Below are 25,407 nucleotides of genomic sequence, written 5' to 3' on the forward strand. Positions count from 1 at the left end.
AATACCATAGGTATTTCCAAAAAATAGCTTTTCCAAAGCATTAAATAACTACTCTATATTTTATAAGTCTATAACTAATAGAAAAAAAAACCTATGAACTAAGATTTCTTTTCTATAAGCATTGACAGTTGAGTATTGTTACAAGTTAGAAAAACGATATGTCCAAAAAAGCTTCCAAAATATTCCCAAAATGCTGCCTTCTTTACAAAATAAATTACAATCCTCCTACAATAGACAAAAAAATATTCAACAAACAATACATTAGTACCAAGTACAAGACCAACTAGTAACCAAGTTTATAATAGTAAGGGGCTATAAAGGCAGAATCATACCAAGTCAGTGATTAATCATCTGAAAGTTCAAATAGTGTAAAAACACCCTTGAATGTTTAGACCCCCAATTTACAAATTACCAATTCAAGCTCTATATCAAACAATTAATGTACGGAACATGAACTAAACCTTAATACAGAATTGGTAAACAATTTAAGCCAATTAAAGTCACATCCACAGTAGAAAATAAAAGGCAAAGATAAAGGGAAGAGAGATACAAACACAAGGACAACACACGATGTGTTATTGAAGAGGAAACCGAAGCCCTCAGCATAAAACCTCTCCGCCGCCCTCCAAGCGGTAAACAATCCACTAGAAAATGTAGTTGGGATACATGAACAGCAATAGACCCTTCAAGCCTAATCTACCTAGTGTACCTAAGCCCTCCAAGCTTCTTACTCCAACGAGGTTGCGTCGAACCTATTTCTTTTCTAGCTTCCCGGATTCTACTACTTGACCATAGCATCAACCAATGTAAATTGATTCCTTCCTAACTACTTCCCAGAACACCAAACAACCCTCTCACAGTAATGGATATGGTGAGAAAAGGTTTTGGTAAAATGTTTCTCAAGGATTTAACAATGGAGAGGAAAAGAGTTAAGGAATTTGAAGAGTCTCTTATGTAAAGATTATGGATGAATCAATCTTGTTTTACTCTAGGGTTTGTCTCTCAAAATTCTCTCTGGAAGCTCTCATTATTTTATGGGTATAAGGGGTATGTATACTGGGGTAATAATGAAATGTGAAACGTCAGGTTTTTCAAAACAGGGCTGGCTCGCGGCTTGACTGAGTCGTGAGATCCAACTGCGAGATAACAGAACGACCAGTTGTCCTATTTTGTCCTGTAGTGCTCCAGCTAGCATAACGCTTTAACTTCTGGCATGCTTGGCACGTGTGCTGCTTCTGGCGGCTTGCAGCCACGAGTCACCCGCGAGATCCAGCTACGAGACTCTGTTTTCTTGCACACTCTTGAGCATTCAACATTCTATCTCACTCACTACCCTTACAACAAACCCACATAAATACAGGGTTACTAATTGTTGAATTACAAGCAAATTTAGCACGGAATAAAGCCAACAAGATGGTTGATTAAATTCAACCTTACAATCTCCCCCTTTGACTATTCCGTGACAAAACCCTAAACAGGCTCTAAACTTAACATGTAAGTTGGGAACAGTTGAGCAAAACTCACTTAAACCTAATTCTAGAAACTGTGAAGCACTTGAATCAAATGAACATGAAACTCCTGAAACACAATAATACACCATGATCATTGTATGCAGAAAACATAAAATGCATATGAAACAGACATAAAGTGATCAAGTAAAGATGGAGTTAAGAAATAAACCATGGCTTGATCAAACAAGTAATCACTACAAGGTAGTGATCACAATACTCATTCACACTTGGAATGAACACTTGAACATACAAGTTAATAAGAACAATGCAAGTTACCTGTATGCCCAACACTCAACCAATGCATAATACACTAAGTATATGCATCTAGGAACAATCCTACAAGGGCACAAGAGTAACAGTACTTAATAAAAAAATGCATGACATTTAGATAGAAGTACTGATTTAACAAAAATATAAAGGCTGCATAAAGCATGGTACAAACCATAAAGCCTACAAGGAACCCTAAAAGCTTACAAAAGCAACGTGGGTACAAAGCACATTAAATACTGAAAAACATCAACAATATATATATATATATATATATATAGAGTAAACCAAGTTTGAAAAAAAAACATCCCTGAGTTAGAAACAGATAATAACCATAACCACATTGTATCAAACTCATATACAATAGATTATCCAAAACATAAGATAAAGTAAGCAAGATAGACAGTGTTTTTGACTGCTCCCCCTTAACATAGTGCTCCCTTTCAAAAACTTCTCCTCCTTTTTTACCGGAATGGCCAAAGGGTCACTACTTATGATGTGTCCAGCTGGTCCTGCATGGCTGCCATCCTCTCAAACTGCTCTGTTTGGACCTCCCTGAGTCCATCAAGTCTATCCAGGATGACTTGAAATGCATCTTGAGGTACAGTTGAAGAAGTTGATGCTCTAGTCCTCTTGCCACTCCTTCTGGATGTTGAAGTTGATGCCTGGCTTGCTGCCTCTGTCTCAGTCTCCATTGGAACACCCTCTCCTTCATCACCTTCATTTTCTTCACCTGGAAGACGAACACTTATCCTTTTGAAGGTTTGTTTGTTAATTGCTGAAGGTGTAGACATGGGACTGATGTCTCGAGGGATTGCAACACCCTTCTTTCTGAAAATTCTCATGAGCAGACTAGGGAATATCAGTTTAGGCCTAGAAGTGGTTCTAGTCTCATCCACAATTGTATCAAATATGTAGGAACTGATATGAATGAAGGTCTTTTCCTTGAGCTCCATCAGAAAAATTGCTCTTGCATTGTTGATTGTAGTCAACTTCTTTATGGGATAGAGGTTAAACATCATAATAATAGTGAGACACCTCATGTCTACTGGAAAAGCTGTGGTATTCAAGAATTTCCCTTCTCTTTGTCCACATATCCTCTGTTATACAGTTTCAATAGACAGCATTCTATCCTTATAGTTGACAAACTCATGATCTTCTAACCCCTCAAGACCTAGCACATCATCAATGTCATGTGCATCTAAGGTGAATTCTGTACCTCTAACCCAGTAGCTCAGCTCATCTTCCCTAATCACAGCATTGGAGTAAAACTCCCTAACCAGAGGTTCACATACAACTAGGAAATCACTTAGCAGTCTTTCCCATCCTCTCCCCTCAAAACAACTAGGGATAAAGGTGTCTTTTAAATCCCCCAAATCCACAAACCTTTCTTTTATGATTCCTGCCTTTAAGAAGAAATCCTTGTATCTCTCAAAATGGGAAACAGACCTAAACAGATTCGGGTCCATTTTCATTCTCTTATCTGCTTTCTTGGCAAGAGTTTTCTTCTTTGGGGAAGAGGGAGCCAGCTGTGAACAATCAGAAAAGGCCACAACAGCAAAATACAATACATGTGTAGAACAAATCAGTACTCTGTTAGTGATAAAGACAATAATAACAGAAAAGCCTCATAACTTAGACCAACAACACAGATGAATGTACCCAAAGGTAGATACATAAGAACAACTAACATTTTGCAAAAGAGTACTAATGTTGCAGAAACTGACAACACCCAAAGGACAAACATATGTCAATGAGACATATAGTTCGATGAGTATGAAATGACCCAGAAAACTCAAGACAGATGCACACACTAGATAAACAAACACAAAATGAAACCAATAAACCCCAACTAACAAAACATGAACATTTTGAAACAACACATCAAAATGAGATCAGACAAAATGGGTAAAAGACAAATAACAAACTCTAAGCTAAGATGAGTCACATGATGAAGAACAAACTAGCAACCTAAACAAGTTCATAAAAATCAAGAGCTTTTATTCGCTAAGCATGGACAGAGAACAATAGCCAAAACACAAACCCAACTCAAATCAGAGAAACAATGCAAATATTCAAGAGGGAAAAGCTCAAAATCAAGAAAAACTGAGTGTAAGAAAGAAAACCCATACCTTTTCTTGATGATTTTGAGACGAAAATGAAGCAGCAATGGAGTTCGAAAATGGAGACACGGAGTGTTTGGGTAAGAACAATTGAGAGAGAAAATGAACAATCACAAAAAGTTCGAGGGAAAACTGAAAAAGATTTTAAAACTGCCCTTACTATGTGAAACACGCGTTTTTCGCGGCTGAGGTAAGTCGCCAGATAGTCGCCAGATACACCCGCCAAAACACTTCAAGCCAAAAGTTTTTGAAAAATTTTCTAAGTGTTTTTCGCGATTGGAAGTCTCACTCGCGAGGGAGTCATGAGATGAGTCACGAAAATCTCTGTGTACCCCTCACGACTAGACCTTCCACTCACGAACAAGTCGCCAAAACTAACCCGCGATCTCGCGACTGTGGCACGCGACTTGACTGAGTCGCCAAAACAGGACACACTGTTTTTGAAGATTTTCAGTTTTTGTAGAAACAAAACATTTTTCCAAAAAGAACTTAAACACTCAAAAATCTTTTTGTGTTTGAACTAACAAAGATTGAGCATGTGAAAACACATTTTATCAAGTATAATCACACAAATGACAATGGCATTCATTGAACATAAACTTGTGTGTTGTGTGTGGATATCAACAATGAGATAGTCCTTAGTCTAATGTGAAGTTTCAATGATCAATTTAACCAAGACATACACAATTAGTACTAGATTGTGTGACCCATCTCAATTATAGAAGTATACATATATGACCTCCCACAAGACTTGATAACATAACTTGGAACTTCACATTTGTCTCCACTTTTAAGTATAACATTTGATCTTTTTGATCCTTTTGAAACAATCACCTTTCCTTGTGAGAGTGATATTTGATATTTCACCTTGATGATATAGCCTTTGGCTTTTGAATAATCATAAACTTTATTTTTGGTCGCTTTCCCTTTTTCCTAGTCAAATACTAGTATGCGCGACAGGCATTTGCAGCTCAAAATCTCTTTTCATTTGGAGATTTACATTTGGTGAGCTCTTTTTAGTAAAAACAAAAAATAAAGAGTGGGAAGATATATAGGCACAAGTCTATGCATGTCTCAAGATCAACATAATCATTCACTAATCATTCATGACAAGTTTGAAGATCTATTTACAACAATCACATAGATTTCAAGATTTCTTCCACAGTGATAAAAGTGCAAAGGAACAAGCTACGCTCGAAAATGCACAAAGCCATTAGCATAAATGTATAAGGCAAAACATGATTTGAGACAAAACTCAACAATGTCGATCAAACATTTTGATTTTCTATTTTTTATGTGGTTTTTAGATTTTTGACACATAAGAAGAAAAAGATTGATTAAAAACAAAAATGAACAAAAGTATACACAAACAAACAACCAAACACAGTCACAAAACATAGGAAGAATTGATGCATGGACATGTTGTAATGCTAATGCATGGACATGTTGTAATGCTTATGCATGAGTACCCTTTTTCACCCACACATCACTTGCGTTTGGGGTGATTTCCTTATAGGATTGGGTACGAGAGTTAGGGCTTTCAAACCTTCGTGTGAAGCTTTCCAAGCAGTTGGTGAATGCACCAATCATCTTCATCACGTCCATCATTCTAGGATCACCATTTTGATCTCTTGATGATTCACCAGCCCAATTTCTCCTATCATTTCTAGGTCCTCATGAACTTTGAGGAGTTGCACTATTCATTACTCTCAGCTTTTGACAATTTAGTCAAGTATACCCTTGAAGTCCGCAGTGATGACACACATAATTTGATCTAGGATCTCTTTGTGGTCGTGGGCGAGACTTGGCTCGGGATTCAGACCTGCCCACAGATTGATTACGGGGATTCAATAACCGTTGGTTCTCCACATTCTTCTTCTCCTCTATCTTGGGCTTCTCAGCAGTAGGGCCAACTTCAACTGGCTCTTTGGCCTTTATAAACTTCACTTCTTTTGTGACACTGCCAGATGAGCTACTCCCTCCGGTATATCCCAACCCGGATTTGTTTGAAAAATGCTTTTAAGATGAAATAATATCATCGAGCTTCTTGGTGGAGACCCTCTCTATCTTGGCATTTGCTTGCACAACCTCTTGTTCAAGAAATCTCACTTTTGTGTAGGCTTCTAACAGCTCACCATTCAGTGTTTCTATCTCACATTTGACCTCCTTATAGCGAATTAGGAGACTTTTATTGTCCTCCTCTGCCTTCTTCATCTTTTTCACAATTGCCTTGACCACCCTTGTGTACTCACCCGACCTCTCCAGGAGTGAGTTATAATTTTCTTGAAGATTGGCTGTGTTTTCATCTTCTTCTACATCTGATTTTTCTACAACTCCCAATGATTCTTCATCACTATGTTCTCCAAGCTCTTGTACAAGCAAATTCAATTCATCTGAAGAATCAACATGGGTAATAGTCATAAAAGCGGAGTAATTCCCTTCTCCGTCACAGTTTTCCTCAGAATCAGAGTTGGATGAATCCGAGTCACTCAATGTCGTGGCATACACCTTGCCTTTCGATTTCAAATAATTCGAACATTCTTTCTTAAAGTGTCCATGACCGTTGCATTCAAAACAAGTAACACCTTGTGTAGATTGGGATTCTTTTCCATCTTTCTTTTTGAATTCCCTTTTCTCCCTTCCTGAACTTTGGAATTTCCCTTTATCACCAAATTTTCCATTATTCTTGAATTTGAAGAATTTTCAAAATTTTCAAAATTTTTTTACAAGGTATGCAACATCTTTATCAACCACATCTTCATCTGATGAGTCATGGACTTCTACCTTCTCATTAATGGTCTTAAGAGCAAGAGATTTGCTCTTCCGTTGATTTGGCAGCGACATTTCATAAGTCTGAAGAGAACCTACTAGCTCCTAGACGTTGATGTCATCAAGGTCCTTACTCTCTTCAATTGCTGTTACTTTGGCATGAAAGCTTTCTGGCAATGATCGAAGGATCTTCCTTACTATTTTAGAATCCTCTGTTTTCTCCCCCAAATTGAACTTGCTGACAACCACCTCATTCAACTTACTATAGAAATAGTCAAAGGACTCATCCTCACTCATTTTGAGCTCCTCAAACCGAGTGGTCAGCATTTGCAGGTTGGTGTCTTTTACTTTCTTCGTGCCTTTGTAAGTGGTCTCCAATATCTCTCATGCTTCTTTGGCAACGGTAATGTGAGAGATCCTGTGAAATTCATCTGGAGACACAACACAAAAAATAGCATTGAGTGCTTTACTGTTAGCATTAGATGCGGTAAGTGCTGCCTTATCCCATATGGATTTGGCTGCCTCAAGTCTGGTCCAACCTATCTTAACCGCATCCCAAACAGATTCTTCAATGGAACATAAAAATGCTCTCATACAAACCTTCCAAAAAGTATAATTACTACCATCAAAATATGGAGGTACATTTAGGGATTGAGACCGGTCCATATTAAAAAGGGTCAAGGATCACACTATGGTAATGAAACCAACAAAAGTGTACCCGCTCTGATACCAATTGAAAGTTCAAATAGTGTAAAAATACCCTTAAACGTTTAGACCCCCAATTTACAAATTACCAATTCAAGCTCTATATCAAACAATTAATGTGCGGAACATGAACTAAACCTTAATACAGAATTGGTAAACAATCTAAGCCAATTAAAATCACATCCACAGCAGAAAATAAAAGGCAAAGATAAAGGGAAGAAAGATGCAAACACAAGGACAACACACGATGTGTTATCGAAGAGGAAACCGAAGCCCTCGACGTAAAACCTCTCCGCCGCCCTCCAAGCGGTAAACAATCCACTAGAAAATATAGTTGGGATACATGAACAACAATAAACCCTCTAAGCCTAATCTACCTAGTGTACCTAAGCCCTCTAACGAGGTTGCGCCGAACCTATTTCTTTTCTAGCTTCCCGAATTCCGCTACTTAACCATAGCATCAACCAATGTAAATTGGTTCCTTCCTAACTACTTCCCAGAACACCAAACAGCCCTCTCACAGTAATGGATATGGTGAGAAAAGGTTTTGGTAAAATGCCTCTCAAGGATTTAACAATGGAGAGGAAGAAAGTTGAGGAATTTGAAGAGTCTCTTATGTAAAGATTGTAGATGAATCAATCTTGTTTTACTCTAGGGTTTCTCTCTCAAAATTCTCTCTAGAAGCTTTCATTATTTTATGGGTATAAGGGGTATTTATACTGGGGTGAGAATGGAATATGAAATGTCAGGTTTTTCAAAACAGGGCTGGCTCGCGGCTTGACTGAGTCGCGAGATCCAGCTGCGAGATGACAGAACGACCAGTTGTCCTATTTTATCCTATAGTGCTCCAACTAGCATGACGCTTCAACTTCTGGCATGCTTGGTACGTGTGCTACTTCTGGCGGTTTGCAGCCGCGAGTCACTCGCGAGATTCAGCCGTGAGACTCTGTTTTCTTGCACACTCTTGAGCATTCAACACTCTATCTCACTCACTACCCTTACAATAAACCCATCTAAATACAGGGTTATTAATTACTGAATTACAAGCAAATTTGACACGGAATAAAGCCGACAAGATGGTTGATTAAATTCAACCTTACATCATCAATGCTAATCAAGGGTCGTTTGCCTGAAGTGGAACCCTTGCTTGAGCTGGTATTTGCTGTTGCACTTGCTGTTGGTTGTTGATTTAAAACTAGAAAAGAATAGGAAATAAACACAATAAACGCAATAGATTAAATTTTGCTTGAATACATGAGACATTCAATAAAACTAATAGACTAAGTTTCAGAATTTAAGCATATTACCTAAGTCAAGTAACTCCTCCTCCAATGCCTCTACATCATTCCTTTATTGGCAATGAGAAATTGGAATTGTAGCTTGAAGCCAATTTTGTGAACATACAAGGTTTTGAACCATGAGAGGAGATAGTGAACTTCGAAATGGATCAACAATTCGACCTCCAGTGCTAAATGCTGACTCAGATGCAACAGTGGAAACTGGTACAGCCAGCACATCCTTAACAACTTTAGACAACACTTGGTACCTATTACAATTGTCCTTCCACCACTTCAATATCTCAAAATTCGCATCCTTTCTACCATCATAGTTTTCAGCCAAATACCTCTCAAGCTCATTACTACAACCTACAGATTGCTCAACTTGCAAAAACCGTTCATATCGCAAGTGAACCATCACATATGAATCACTAGCATCACTTTCCAATTTTGTCCTCTCACTCCCATTTTGATCTTGCACATTTGGTAAATGAATAGAAGTGTAAAAATTATACAACTTAAACAAAAGATCTTTCACCTTATCAACCATCACTTCTGCAACTACATTCCCATAAATTTCAGAAAATGAAAACTTCAAAAACCTCAATTTTTTTCGTGGATCAAAGACCACAGCCACATACAAAAGAGGATTAATTTTCTCCCCTTCCCCCCAATACTTCTTAAACTTAGTTTGCATGTTTGTGGCTGTGCTTTTCAAGAGAGTGTTTTGCGATTTAACTAAATTGGAAATACTCTCCTGAATAACAAAGATCTCATGATAGAAGGCATTTGAAGTAACGTACAATGAACCAAAAAATTTCTTTGTTGCATTATAAAACAGCCTTAAGAAAGTCACAAATGTCCTACAATTTTGGAAATCAGTCATACACGGAGACCCCAAACCACCACTATCTTCCTTGGTCCTAAAGTACGATGAATAACCATCATCTTCAAAATCTATTCGAAGGAACACTTTCTTAAATTTTTCAGCAGTTTCTAACGTGATATAGGTCGAGTTCCACCTAGTAGGTACATCTAGACTAAGAAGACTCTTTGACTCCATACCTAAACTCTCCATAAAACTCCTAAAAGTTTGACTTCTATTGGGTGAGGACTTCACATACCTCACAGCTTCATGCACCTTAGCAACAGATGCATCTATCTCTTTCAAACCCTCCCCCACAATGAGATTTAGGATATGAGCACAACACCTCATGTACATGTACTCATTTCCTAAAACTGCCCTATTCCAATCTTTAGTCACCTTTTGCAAAAATTTAATTGTTGTTAAATTTGAGCTAGCATTATCCACTGTCAAGGTGAATATCCCATCAATACCCCACTCATGCAATGACATCTCAATCTTTCTACCTATAGTCTCCCCCTTGTGGTCTTCAACTTGACAAAAATTTAAAATTCTCTTATGCAATTTCCAAGCATCATCAATAAAGTGACATGTCAGACACATATAATTTAAATTTTGAATAGAAGTCCATGTGCCTGTAGTGAGACACACCCTACAACCCTTCAAGGATTTCCTTAGCTTCTCTCTCTCACTATTATAAATGTCAATCACATCCCTAACCACAGTTTGACGAGATGGGATATCCTTTAATCTAAGCTTAGGTTGTAAGGTACTTACAAATTTCTTAAACCCATACCCCTCGACATACCTAAAAGGCAACTCATCAATTATAACCATTTCGGCCAATGCCTTTCTAGAAGCCTCAACAGAAAAGGATGTTGACACAAGATGGAATCCGTCTTCTCCATCCTTTTTGGGTACAAAAGCTAATGTTTTCTGCCCTTTAACTAGATCTTCTTTATTTGGGTTCTTGGAACATATTGGCACATGAGCTAACAAATTACTAGTAGCACAACTCTTACTACCAGCATTATAAGATTTTTGACAATAATTACAGATAGCCTTAGTTTTACTAGTATCACCCTCACCTATCTTTACTTTTTCAAAGTGACCCCAAACAACAGACTTTTTCCTACCACTACAACCACCACTAACAGGAGCTGTCATACTCACTTGGCATGGTGGAACTGGGGGCAACTCAGAAGCAGCAACTGCTTTAGCTTGGGTAGTAGCAGAATCTTCAACTTGGGTGGGAATAGCACCATTATCTTCTGTAGCAGCTGGTGTTTGGACAGAGGGTTCATTAGTGGGGGTTTCCATGACCTACAAAAACAAAGATACATATTAGCAAACTAGAGTAACAAGTATAATTAATAGCTTTAATAATAATAATAAATAATAACCACACACACCAAAAAGGAAAACCAGTATCTTGGAACCACACATTTTAATAAATATAATCAAAAGAGATTATTAGAAAGAAAGATCACATATCTCTTCTTAGCAAGATCATAGATAACTCAATGAAGTAAATTTATTAGGGACATGCAAGATCACAGATCTCTTCTTAGTAGTGACAAATTGCATGATCATACTAATCATATCATAACAATCTTCTCATACAAAGCAAGGTAAATGTTCTAAAACTTGTGTTAAATGTGTTAAAAACAAAGTAAAGTAAACTAAAACTTCCATAAGATGCTATAACCAAAATGTTAAATCAACCTTGCTCACATCATAACAATCTTCTCGTATAATCAACTTCTAGGTGTTAAATGTGTTAAAAACAAAGCAAGGTAAACTAAAACTTCCATAAGATGCTATGACCAAAATGTTAAATAAACCTTGTTCACATCATAACAATCTTCTCATATAATCAACTTCCAGGTGTTAAATGTGTTAAAAACAAAGCAAGGTAAACTAAAACTTCCACAAGATGCTATAACCAAAATGTTAAATCAACCTTGTTCACATCATAACAATCTTCTCATATAATCAACTTCCAAGTGTTAAATGTGTTAAAAACAAAGCAAGGTAAACTAAAACTTCTATAAGATGCTATAACCAAAATGTTAAATAAACCTTGTCTAATTTGGGCAATATAGAACATACAAAGATACAAACTAATAGAAAAGCAAAATCAAAAGCATCTGCAATCCACATTAATGCAACTCTCATGAATTACATTCAATATTTTCCCTTTCAACATTCTATTTATCATTTAAATTACTCTGCCCCTTTTGTAAAAAGAAACATCAAACAATCACAACATGTTTTTTTTTTTTTTACTAAACACAAAGGAAAGCAAAAACCATACCTTGAAGAAAACCGTGGGTGTATGGGTTTCAAACTTGAGGGCAGATAATGATATTTGGAGTCAGCTTTCAATCCTGTATAAAATTAAAACAGGATCAAAATTGATTACAGAAAAGAACAAAGAACAAAAGTGAAATAGTTAGGGTTTCTAAGTTTTTTTTAGTTAGGGTTTCATAGTATGAATCTTTGGGTTTATTTGATTTTAACATTTGATTTCCATCACAAATGAAACCAACGAGACTAACAAAAAAGAAAGATGAGAAACAAAGAAAAATTACCTTACTGACTCAGTGAAGAGTACACAGGGTGAGGACTCCGACGGTAGCTATAGAGAGAGGAGTGGACAATGGCGGCGGCGCTAGGCATTGGAGGCGGAGAGGGGACTGGGTAACGGCATTAGAGGGGGCTAGGTTTTGTTCTTTAGAATTTGGATTTGGAGAAACAGTACTTTGGATTTGGGGAAACGGTTTAGACTTTATAGAGTGTGAGATTGTGAGAGTTTGAGAGAGCAAGTAAAGAACTGAGAGTCTGAAACTAAAGAAGGGAAGACTGAAGAGGAGAGGAAGTGTGAAAAGGGGAGGAGGAGGCGTGAATGGGAAGCCATGTCCATGACCTGAACTCTGTCTCTGAAGTGAAAACTGAAGAGTGAAGAGACTCGTGAGAGGAAGTGAGAGATATCAGATCTGTCCTATTTAATTTTCACCGTTAGATTGGCTCTTCATCTTGGATTATAACTGTTGATTTAAAATGGGTTATTGTGCCACTGTAACCGATCATATCATGCTCAGTTTTACTCTCATCAACACCATTAATTTTAAATTTTAATTTGAGATGAACGGCTGATATTCATGTTGGGAAGGTGTGTGGGAAAATCTTGCTTTAAGTCTCGGGTTGGCATTGCTAGGCATGGGCTGTTTTGGCATGTGATGTACTGATGTTAAATCTTTTCTTTTTTTTTTATTATAAATAATTCGGTTGGTTCGGGTTTTTCGGGTGAAATATTTTGAAACCAGGATCCGAACCGAACTATTTAGAATTTTTACTTGCCAATCCATGACCGACCATAGAGTGGATTCGGAGCTGCCCGTGGACCTTCGGTTCGGGCAGGCGGGTTGGTTGATGCAGGTCATTGGACACCCCTAGGTAAAACTGATGGAGCAGTGGAAAGAGATGCATTACATGCCATACAAACAGCCTGAGCTATGATCTCCTATAGTTCAATAGGGGAGAGGTTAATAGTGGATCCAGAAGACTAGGACTCAGCTGAAATGGAAGCCATTGGCGGAAAAGGCTCAGTAATAGCAACATCAGCAGTAGATTTGTTGCGACGGTAACAAGTCTCAATAGTGTGGCTAGGACGCTTGCAATAGTTGCAAAACTTTTTATTGGTTTGCTTGCGACAATTGCTAGAGCCAAAGGACTCACCTGATTGCTGAGGTTGCTCTATGAATGGTGCAGAAGGAGTAATAGCCAAAACATTGAGCTTATTTTGGGCTTGAAGGGTTGCAAGACGAGCTTTTTCTCTAACTAACTCGTTCACAGCAGTATCAAGATAGGGAGCAGGACTGCGATTCAGAAGATGATCTCGAATGGGCTCAAAGTCCTTGTGAAGTGACATCAGGAATTCATAGAGGCGAAATTCATCTCTAATGAAAGCATATTGCTAAGCATCCTTTGAGCATGCCCAAGTTGGATCAGAAAGCTCAATTTGGTCCCAAATGAAGCGAAGCTGATCATAATTATCATTGATGGATTGCCCTCGTTCTTGCCTGAGTTGATGCAATTCAACCACTAATTGATATTTCATGGATCCGTGAGTAGTGGAGTACCTTTTGGCCAACATATCCCATGCAGATTTTATATCATCAAAGCTGCCCAACAGATTGGAGATGGAGGGAATAGAAGTGTTCCGAATCCATGTAAGGATCATGTGGTTGTGACTATCTCATTCAATCATGCGACCAAGAAAGGTAGCATCTTCTTCACTTGCTCCCTTGATAGGTATAGTGATTGCACCTGTACAATAATGCCATAGCATGCGACCCTTAAGAAAATTGTGCATAGTTTGAGACCAAGATAAGTAATTCTTATTCCCTTCCAATATAGTATTGATGGGGCGAGGAAGAAAAATATCATTTTTATTCATTTAGAGACACAATATGCAAAAATAGACTGCAAAAATGAAATCTACATGAAAAACTGGGTAAAGAGAACCTGAACTATAAAAGTCAACCCTGGAGAAAAGTCAACGGTCAACGGCCCGGTCAAAGTCAACCGTCAAACTGGTCAAAGTCAACGATCAAACCCCTCAGAGTCAAAAGATGACGTCAGCAACCGACGCAAGCAAGTGACGTCAACAACGGCACAACTAGGGCTGACTACAGCGAGAGGTTTGAAGCGCGTGGAGGCGCGTGAGAGCGCGTGAAGGCGCATGACTTGAAATTGCGATGCGTGGGAGCGCGTGAGAGAAAACCCAGATATACAATGGCGCGTGGGGTGCATGATTAGCGGAACAGAACCTTTGGACGATGCGTGAAGGCGCGTGCAGTCTCCGATGGCATTGAGGCTTCCACGATTGTGTAGATCAGCGCAAGACAATCTTAGTGGTACCTTCACAAACGTAATCGGAGCAATATTTGCAGCGGTGATGCAAAGGGCAGTGGTTTGTGCAGTGTGAAACTCCTTAACGACAGCGGCTGCAGGTCCGGAACCCAAGGACGAAGGATGGATGACATCGGAGGTTCAACGGCGAGAGGCTGCGGCGGCTATTGTGATGGCAGAAGCGATGTTGAAAAGGGAGTCACACTAATAAAGACAAGACTGCTAAGAAAAGGTCAGAGCAGTGGCTCTGATACCATGTTAGAAATATTGAATAATTATGTTGTATTTCTCAATCAAAGAATATACATCAGTGCCTTTATATAGGAGGCATATGTGTGCGGTACAAATAAAGTGTAGTACAAGTACAAGTGTGCTATACAAGTAATCTAGCTGGACCTAAAGCCCATAACATAATATACGTTAACACTTACATCTCTGCTTTAGGTTATTAATTTTTTGTATTTTTAAGAACTCTACTTTGAGTTGATGTAATTTAGTTTTGTGTTTTAATTTGTTTTCTTTTTTGTTCTCTTTGATTGTTAAATGTTAACCTATTGCATTATAAATAATATAATATTATTCTATTACATAGTATAATTTGGATAATTTTACCACATAAGAATTTTACATAAGTTACATAAACAAAAGTAAAACAACAACAACAATAATAATAATACATTCATGAGATAATTCTAAAAAAATTATCACACACAGCACGCAGGTATGCGAGTAGTAGTTAGTAATAGTCAAGAAACTAGATCCTAATGACAATGGACATTTTTTTTTCCAAGAAAGAAACTCCTACAACCCATTATGTAGTAATTTATAAAATCATTCACGCGGATTAAATCACATAGCTCATTAAATCAATTTAATAAGTTCATAACTCATTTAACAAGTCACCTGACAAAACTTTACCTGGGTAGTACTTGCATCTACAAGTACATTGGTACATTGGTAATTGGGTCATAATATAATATCTATAATTCTGTGTTTTACCCTTTCTTCTCTTTTTTCTGATTAGACAAACCCATGGAAGCCGAGAATACATAGAAGACAACATTATTTTGGAGTTGGGACTTGGGAGTATTAGTTGTTAAGGTGCTTCCCTTCAAGAAGAAGCTGTCTGAGTTAAATCAAATTTCAGACAAAAGATGCCCACTTTGTAGAATGAAGAATCGGTTTCCTTGTTTAAAAAATGTAGGCAAAGGGTACTAGGTTTGGTCTAGTTCAAACTTGGTCAAAAAGACCTCTTCCTCAGGCCTCATTAGCAACTTAGGCACACACCTCAGCTGCCCAAGTATGCAGAATATAAGGATGACTCATTAAGGCATGGGAGAGGACCCTCATGCATAATCTCCTCTTAACTGAATGATCCATGTATTTGAACAATGTAAAAATTACAAAGTTCAGAGCAAGAAAATAAGAATCTATAAACAACTTGCTATTTTGCAACAAGAAAAAGAAAATTTACTCATCTAATCAAAGCAAAGGTAAGCAAATAAATCTGATTTCTGTTACAGATACCCCCATTAGCAGTCTATGGCTTTATATGCTGCACTTAGCTCTGAGATAAAATTAAACTCAATTGAATATAGCCTTAATAGGAAAAGTGGATTTGATTAATTTCCCTGTTTTATTAAAGTCACAATGCCCAAAGTGAGTTTGATATTACTACATATAGAAAATCGCTTAATTGGATATCAATGTTAGTTGAACAAAAAAAACTCAAATAATAGAACTCTAGAAGTAGAAATTTTCTACTTATTTGCAATGAAGGTTGGCAAGATGTCATTGATGAGACAGTTTGCCATATACTGGTAAGCCTTTTGTGTCAAATGAACTCCATCCCAGCTGATGCGTTCTTCTGGATTGGGACAAACAGTTACAACTGGAGCTCCACACATTTTTATCAAGCTAAAGTCATAATCACCTCCAATACCACAGCAAGATTTTTGCAAAGATGCAGCAATAAATATAAAATTCTTTTACTAAACCCCCATCATGTCATGTTAAATTAGCCTTGTGGTGTATTGTAACTTTAGAAGTAGAGAGAGACTCACCAAGAAGTTCAGTGTGACGGTAAACCCATTGGAAAGCATTTTAATAATCACCATAAACTATAACAACATTAGAATTTTCTTTTCTCAAATCTTCAAGGGCTCTTTTGAGTTGATCATTGTGGTATGTTGAGAAATTATTCAATCCCTTTAGGCAATGAAACTCATCATAAGCAGCAGGATTATTGGTCTGGAATAATGTAAGATAGATTGGAAAGCAGCCTATTGGGAAGTTTCCAGGGACAACCACTCGGGTAGCACCATAACCAACTACCCTCTGGAACCAATATAATGGAGAATAATGAATCAAATTAATCAATAATCATAACAAACCATTTTGCAAGAAAAAATAGATGAAATTTATTTTGCTTACTAAGAAAACTTACGGTTACAACATCCTTTATTGCTTGGACAACTTCTGGAATTATCTCTCTGGCCTCCTCAATTGTTTTACCTTGAAATAATGCATGGTTATAATCATTCCCTCCAATTTCTCCAACCATTGTTTTAAGCTTCTCAGCACAATCTATCAAACATCAAAAGAAAAGAAAAGAAAAGAAAAAAGGTGAAATAGTATGCTTAATTCGAATGAGAGGTTAACCATCAGTATTGTGGTAGATCCCATTGAAATAGGTGGACATCCAATCCAGTTGAACATTGAAAGAGCTTCTAGTATATGGGTTTAAAATTTTCTTTTTTTTGCAAGAACCTCTGTGGGCAAAGCAGTAGAACAAGCCACTGCAAAATTCTGCCCATGACCGCTAAAAACCAATGCATCCCGATCCAAGTGGGGGGGGGGGGGGGGGGGAAGAAAGGGAACTCCAGCTGCTAGAGCTGTGAAATCATAGAACATAACAAACGAATTTTAGTATAATATAACTTTCACAATAATATTGGTATAAAAGGTGGGTCTGAATCCTAACACATGCAATCAAGTCGAGCAAAGGAAGTAATTCAAGTTGCATAATGTACACAACTAGCAAAAAATTCAAACATAACATATAATTATTAGCCTGAAAACACAGAACAAAGGATTTTTCCAGACTCAAACATGCATTAATTATAAATTGTACTGTTTTTGGAGTGGGGGCTTTAGAAACCGAGTTTTCGGTTAGTCAGGATGTTGGTTGTACTTTATTCCTTCTAAAAGAACTGCCTTATAAATAAAAAATTCTATAAACGGCCAAGTATTTTCTGAGTTCCTTTAAAAACCATCCAACAGCAACTAAGATTCTTAAATAAATTAAAAAAAAAAAAAAAAAAAAAAAAAAAAAAAAAAAAGAAAGAAAAGAAAGTGCTTGGCCTTATAAATGTTAGAATTACGAGCGAGTGATTAAATTTACCAACTTAAACCTTTTCAAAGAATTGATAATTTATTATGGGTTTTACTACCATTTGATCTTGGTAAATCATTTCAGGAAACCTTTTATGAAAAATTGAAAAAATTACAAACTTTTTTTTATAGTTTTTTCAATTTTCCATACAATGTTTCTAAAAATAGATGATTAATATGTAACGTCTTGCATATATTAACCATACCCATTTATCATAGTATTAGAATATAAAAGATCTTGAGTTTGATATATATCTATCTCAACTCTACTTCCTATTTAAAATATTTAAAAATCCCACTTATTAATTGGGTTTAGGACCCACATGCGAGAAATGAATTAGAATTATGATTAAATGATTAAATTTATCAACCGCCTAAGCTCAGTAATTTCTTGATAGAAATCTATATGTACAAAGTATATTATGTGTTCTTTTTATTATCCATACAACTAAAAAAATACAGCAAAAAATATAAACATCAAGAAGTTAGATTCTTACCAATATAATCAATCATTAGCAACCCATTGGAGCACCGGCCAGTACTGGCATGGTTCAAAAAGGTTTCGCCATAAGGAAGCCGAGAGAAAGGAGTGCCTGGGTTCTCATGTATGAAATTGCCTGTGTCAGAGATCGAATCCCCAAGTTGATATATGGCATCAAACTTGCAAGCCTTAAGGGTTTTAGCATCAATGCAACGTGGAAGAAGAAGAAGCAGAAGAAGAAGAAGAAGAAGAGAGAAAGCAGTGAGAATTATGATAAGCAACTTAGATGACTCCGTTTCAGGTGCAGTGGTGTTAGCCATTCCCATTGCTCAAGAAAGAAGTGTAGACGTGGCTGTCTTGAATTTATTAAAAGCCAGGTTTTGTATTGCGTCCAAAGCAAAACGATTTGATGCTGACGTGGCTGGGTTAAACTTATGGAGTTAACTATTTTATAATATTTTTATATATAGTTGTGAATTTAGTGACAAACTTATACTAATTCTTATCTGAACTTATAACTAATATCATTTTTTTTTATACGAATAACTACTTACCATATCAACAGTTTGTAAAGAAATTTATAGTTCTAGAATTTCCCTTGCACGTGAGAGGACGTCATGCCAGAGTTTGTTATTTGTTTGGTTTGTATGGTGGGGTTATATTTATTAAAATTTTGGTTAAATAATTATATTTATCTTTTTTTCTAGTAGTTTAAGTTTTTAAAATAATTGGTAATTTAATATGATGTCGAGAAAAGAGATTCTAAATTTTATCACGGTCCCCACTCTATCTCTCATTTAAATTATTAAAATTCCACTTTGTATTTAGAGGTTCTGTCTTAGGTTTGATGGACATTTGTTTTGTAACTCTTTCTTTGATTTCTACTGTGTGGTAGTTTGTATTTGGTATTTATGAACTTTTGGTTCGTTGGTTTCGCTAGAGAGAAATATCTTTGAGGGTATTGTCTAGTGTGGAAAAAAATTCAATTTATTTTAAGTGCAACCCCTAACCTTTGTATTGTGAAGGAGAGCTTTTTGGGTATGTTTGAAATTTGGGTTTGAGAGAGTGCCTCTACATCATATTCCCCCAAATTTGTTAGTAATTAATTTATTTATTTTTGTACGTGGATGTAGTGCCAAATCATGTAATTATTGTGTCCATATTTTCTTTTGCTTTGGTTTTCTTAGTTTTTGTTGTTGTTTTTGGACATTTTTTCCCAAGTCCCAAATATTTCACAATTAATGATTGATATTTTGACCTTCCCCAATTTTACAACAATAAGCACTCTATATATCAGTTATGAAACTTTGAAAAACAAGCACCTCATGCATGTGATATATATATATATATATATATATAAAAGCTAAATCTTAGCATTTATTATTGTTACGCTCTTGTTTAGCTACTTCATTTGCCACATCATTGACCATATCATTATTCTTTTTCTTATTTATTTTTTATCTTTAATTTTTCCAATATTAAATGTATTGGTTTTACAAATTCATCTCAAAATGGTTTTAACTTTACATATTCATCTAATTTAATTTTCATGTTATAACTAAATAATAAATCAATGAAAAATCAAAACAAAAATATTATTTATATATATTCATCTTAGGCGGTTTTAACTTTACATATAATTTTGTCTTGACATGTTCATCTACTTTAATTTAAATGTTTGTAACTGAAAAATGAAATTAATGAAGAAAAAAAAAAAAAACTCTTCACAAAGTTTAAGTATGAAAAAAAGAAACTTTCAAAGTTTAAGGATGAAAAAAAAGGGGTAAAGTTTAGGGACCAAAATAGTATTGTACCCTTATTAGTTTTTGTAGGGAAACGATTTGTAACGACCCATGAATGACGTTGGACTTATATGCAAAGGGTCCCAACAATATGATTTGTAGAGAGTGGGCTTGAAAGGCATGACCTTAGGCACAGGTGGGCAGTTTAATCGTGGCTTCTATGAAAGCTCTTATATGGGCGGGCTGGGCTTAACTAGCTAAGCCCTCCATTAGTACGGGTTGTAGGACTTAAGTCCTCGGACGGCGTCCGAGGAGCCTTGTATCCTTCTTTTTCTCCCTTTTGCCGGGGGGGCTTTCTTCTTCTGGGGGGTTTATCCTTTTATACTAGTGTTCGCTTCCCCCTTTAGAGTCCACTTGTAAGTTTTACTTTCTGAGGTGCAGACCTGTCCTGTCAACCCATACCTAGAGTGGTTAGGGGTTGTTGGGAAAGTTAAAGGGCATGGTATAGAGTATGGGCTTGTCAGATTCAGGGTTTTGTATTTATGATGTTGGCAGCTTTCCCCTTGCCCTGCCCCTACACTGAGTTTGCCCCTTTCTTTAAGCATTTCGTGAGGTGCTCAGCATGAGGTCGTCCTCGGCAATATCCTTATGTTTCTTTTGGGATTTCATTATGCGTCCTCAGCAAATGCTCTCCTCGGCTTGGGCCTTGGGCCCTAATGTAGAGTGGGCCTGGGCCGCGAATTCTCTGGCCCCACAGTTTTATAATAAATTCTAGAATAATCTAAATAGTATTTTTTTTTTTTTCAAATTAATATATAAAAAGAATGCTTACTAACCAGATTGATTATATGATAAGATTTTTATTTTTTACTTTTAAGAAATCAAATAAGAATAATAAATACAAGAGGTTAAAGTGTCATTTTCAAATATAGAAGGTGGGGTTTTTGACAAATAGTATTTTCTAAATAGTTATTGTAAGTAAAAATGTGATGTTAGTTATGAATCCATATTAGAACTAGTTAGAATTTGCCACATCAACAGTTTATAAAAATGTTGTAAAATAGTTTGTATCTGTAGCATTACTCTTTCCTTAAACCTCACAAGATGTTAGTGTAATTTATTATTAAACAAAAAAAATTCCAACAGTGGACTATCTAGAATGTAACAAAAGGAAGTGTGGAAAAAATTGTTATATTCACATTCTCTGGAATCACAAATCTGCAATAGTGTGCCAAAGAAGCTTTCAAGTTATTAATAATAATCTGTCTCACTCCCTTGTGCCAAATATAAACAAATTTTCATTTTCCATCGAAGGCCTCAAAAAAATTTTCTCCCCAAGTCGACAAGAAATCTAGAGTGAAATTAAAAAAGATCTCAAATCAGAGGGACACAATTGCCCTCCTATTATAATGATAGAGCATGTTTTATATAAATATATATATATATATATATATAAATGCTATTTTAACATATAAAAAGTTATTTTATCTATTTTAATACACAATTTTATAATGCACCGTACATTAAATATTCTATTTTTTTCACCATTTTAGTTAAATATTTTTTTTTTCTTTTCAGTTCCCACCGACATTGAAGACATATAAGGTAGAGAATGTTTAAATGTTATTAATTAATTCCAACTATCATGAAGAGAGAAAGTTTGAATTCAAAAAAAAAAAAAAAAGCAAATATTTATACAACTACCATCCATACACTGCTAGCATTAGAATTGCATTGTAGCATGCATAGCTGGCTCTAACATATAAGCAAGAGTGGTAATCACCTAAGGCCCTGTGTAAATAAAGACCCCCTAATTTTAATCAATAGCGCTATTTTTTTTATTGTAATAGTATTAATTAAGCTCAAATATTAGCCAATAAATAAAATAGTATCTTTTTACAAAAGAGAAATTTTACGTTCACAATATTTTTCATAATACTTTAACACTAAATTCTAAGTAATAAGTTGTTACTGACTGTTATTGGTGGTATAAAAAATAATTTCCGTAGTAGGTTCAAATTAAAACTAGTAACAATTTAACACTTAGGATTTGTTATGAAAATGTTATAAATTTAGTACTTTTAGAAAAAGGGCAATACACAAAAATTTTCACAATAGTTGAGTTGACAAATTTTTACCAATTCTCATCACTAACATCACCTTTTTACTTACGACTATTAATCTGTCATATCAACAAGTGTGAAAAGTTTTGTCAAATTTTTTTGTCTATAGACATTCTTAAAAAACAAATTCTAGATGGTTCATATTAATTAGTAATTTTGCATTTAACAAGAGAATATAATTTAAGTAATATTTAAATTACTTTTTTAAAAAGTCATTTTTAAATATATAAAAGATTTCAATTCATTTTTTGCTTAGGCCACTCAATACATCAAGCCACCACCAGTAGCATGTGCCAAAAAGTTTTTGCATTTAGTACATCTCATGGAGGTAATTTTTAGTTTTTGATGTGGTAATTGGTAAGTAAATACTAAAAATTCAGCACAGTTAATGCTAGTGGTATTGTTATCATTTACCCCCTCGACTTCTTTTCCTTGTCTTTTGCCTTTTGCGTTTTGTCTTTTATGTTTTGTGTCTTTTTTTCTTCGTGTACTCACCTGGTTCTTGCTACTTGCTATCATCCCTACACAATTTTTTTAATATAAATACAATGTTGCTTTTATTATTCTTTTTGTATATAGAGTGATGTTGTAATATTATGGGCGGATTGCCTCATTCAACTAGATCCTATTTTGATTCTAAAAAAAAAAATAAAAATAAAAAAAAACTAATCCTCTTTTGGCTTCATTTATATTATATAAAAAAATTTATTTTGATTTTTGTTGGTCCATAGAAAAAAAAATTCTGTAGCACTCCCGAATGCTAACTCAGAATATGAAATTTTACGCAATGGGAATTCACATAAATTTTAAAAAGCATGCTTCCCACACTTTTATACTCTAATAGTGTTGGATGTGACCATTTTTTTAACAGATAATATTTTAGTGAGTGTTGTCCTCGTGATTCTCCTTTTCTTTTTTCCACTCTTAATACACCCAAGATGTATAACATATAATCATTTGACGCACACTTCTAGTAGTGTTGTATCATGTATGTGACCATTTTTTTTCAACAAATAATATATTGAGAAGGGTTAGGATTACAATATTTCACAACATTTTCATGATAAATCATGCATGAAATTATTTTTCTTGTCAAGTAATAACTAATAATAACTTACCATATAAGATTTATTTTAAAATTTTCGTTCTTATTTAAGATTTATTGTAAGGATATCATTGATATATCATTTCTTTAATATATTACCATAAGTGATGGTCTCGTTAATCGTGATTTTCATTTTTCCCCGCTCTATTACATGCAAGAGATGATATATATATATATATATATATATATATATAGTCTGTTGCAGCAATACATGCCTTACCCATTTCTCTTTCTTCTTCTATTTCATCTTCGTCATTCCTGGTCTGTTGCAATTTGTAAAACCTCCGAAGTGTTTTCAGTTGGATTCTTTTTTGTAGTCAGCATGGTAAAGTTTTGTTTGCTATTTTTTTGGGTATTGGTTTGAAATTTTGGTTTTTTTTTTTTTTTTTTTTTGTATGCTAATTATATGTTATGGTCCACTGCAGAGTGAGATTTTCGTGGACATAGACCTATTGCAAGAAAGGAATGAAGCTGATTCCGAAAGCAATGTCTGTAACATACCAATGGAGGTTAGATCCATTTTGGACAATGAGGGTCACAACGAAATAGAAAAGAGAGCCCAAAAAGTCACTTGTCAGAAAGTCCCACCAACGTTGAGAAGAAATGAAAGAAGTAAGGACTACTTTGATCCTAGGGTTATCTCTTTCGGTCCTTACCACCATGGCAAACCAGAATTCCAAGAAGCAGAGATGCTTAAAACTAATGTCATGTTGGAGTTTATTGCAAATTCTAGCACTTCATTTGTGGAATTTTACAGCAAGGTACGTGAAATAAATGACTACACTAGATCCTGTTATGTTGATGGTTCAACAAATAAATATAGTGATGATGTGTTTGCACTGATGATGCTTCGAGACAGTTGTTTTATTCTATATGTAATGGAAAACGTGGTAAGAAATAGATGGGACAAGCTTGGTAAAATATTTGGTCATCATATAGGCCCCTTCGGAAGTTTTTATGCATTTAGAGACATGATTTTGCTAGAAAATCAAGTTCCTTTCTCACTGTTGATACTTTTGATGAGGCTTAGATATGGTGATGAAAAATTCGGACTAAGAATGATCAAGCCATTTGCTTGTTTCATAATTTGGACAATAAATCCAGAGGATGTTGCAAGAGACGAGAATAAGGAGCCCACAGCTCGTCATCTCCTTGAGTGTGTATATCAGGAATTCACCAAAGCTGGTGATCTAGATGAGAAACCTCATCATTGTTTCAATTTTTGTAAAACCAAGCCGATAAAAGCAAAGGAGATAGAGGATAAATATTTTGTTTCGGCATTCCGCTCAGTTGGAGATCTTAAAGCCAAGGGGGTCCATTTCAAGCCTACCACTTCTAGTATTGCACTTTTAGAGGAAAAAGGAAAATCAATTTCTCTACGTGATGTTAGATTCAAATCTGGCTTCATCAATGCAGAGCTTAAGCTTCCCCCCCTAATCCTTTCTCCTTCTACAATAACACTGTATAACAACTTGGTAGCCTTAGAATTTTGTCCTCCTTCAGACAAGGATTTGGCTATTGCATCTTACTTCTTTTTACTGAATACACTCATTGACAGTGTTGACGATGTGAAAGAGTTGAGCTACAAGTGTATCCTTCTTAACAATTTAGGCAGTGATGAAGAGGTGGGTAAAATGCTTAAAGAGATAAACTCATGTGGGATGCATGATTTTGGCATTTACCGATGTGTTAGACGAGATATTGAAGAACACTGTAACAGCAAGATAAAGACCTGGTTGGCTGAAATAATTGGCAAATATTTTAGCAACCCATGGACTGCTCTTGGTTTCTTTACTGCAGTTACTGTCCTTGCTTTAACTATTCTGCAAGCTTACTACAGAATCAATAAGTGAATAGACACTATGTACTTTACGCATGTACTACTTGAATTTATAATTATTATTTGGAATTATGTTTCTCATCTAGTTGGTCACATTTACATTGTTGGAACCTGTATTAGCATAGTGGTGTCTTAATTTCCATTTGGATAAAAAAATTTATACACAAATGCATGTTATTGGAAAAAACTCAAGATATGGATGTCTGAGTGGCTACATACGCATTTTAGTAGCCCTTGGACCATTCTTGCATTCATTGCTGCGAGTTCATTTCCCTTTAGTGTTGTGCGG

At 35.7% G+C, this 25,407-nt stretch overlaps 2 protein-coding genes and 1 pseudogene across 2 annotated transcripts; 1 reads left to right on the forward strand and 2 right to left on the reverse strand.

The window, feature by feature from the left end:
- Positions 1–2,881: 2,881 nt before the first annotated feature.
- LOC115980662 (zinc finger BED domain-containing protein RICESLEEPER 2-like) lies at positions 2,882–10,963 on the reverse strand. The gene is made up of 3 exons (XM_031102892.1): positions 10,943–10,963; positions 8,780–10,840; positions 2,882–3,307 (listed from the first exon to the last, which is right to left on the reverse strand). Exons 1-3 carry the CDS (start codon positions 10,961–10,963, stop codon positions 2,882–2,884), a joined length of 2,508 nt encoding a protein of 835 aa, XP_030958752.1.
- Positions 10,964–16,194: 5,231 nt separating this feature from the next.
- On the reverse strand, positions 16,195–18,634 carry LOC115980663 (annotated as a pseudogene).
- A 5,147-nt stretch (positions 18,635–23,781) lies between these two features.
- On the forward strand, positions 23,782–25,131 carry LOC115980664 (UPF0481 protein At3g47200-like). Its single transcript, XM_031102893.1, has one exon. It carries the CDS (start codon positions 23,782–23,784, stop codon positions 25,129–25,131), a length of 1,350 nt encoding a protein of 449 aa, XP_030958753.1.
- The last annotated feature ends 276 nt before the right edge of the window (positions 25,132–25,407 follow it).

This window comes from Quercus lobata, chromosome 3, assembly GCF_001633185.2.
Source record: "Quercus lobata isolate SW786 chromosome 3, ValleyOak3.0 Primary Assembly, whole genome shotgun sequence".
NCBI lineage: Eukaryota > Viridiplantae > Streptophyta > Magnoliopsida > Fagales > Fagaceae > Quercus > Quercus lobata.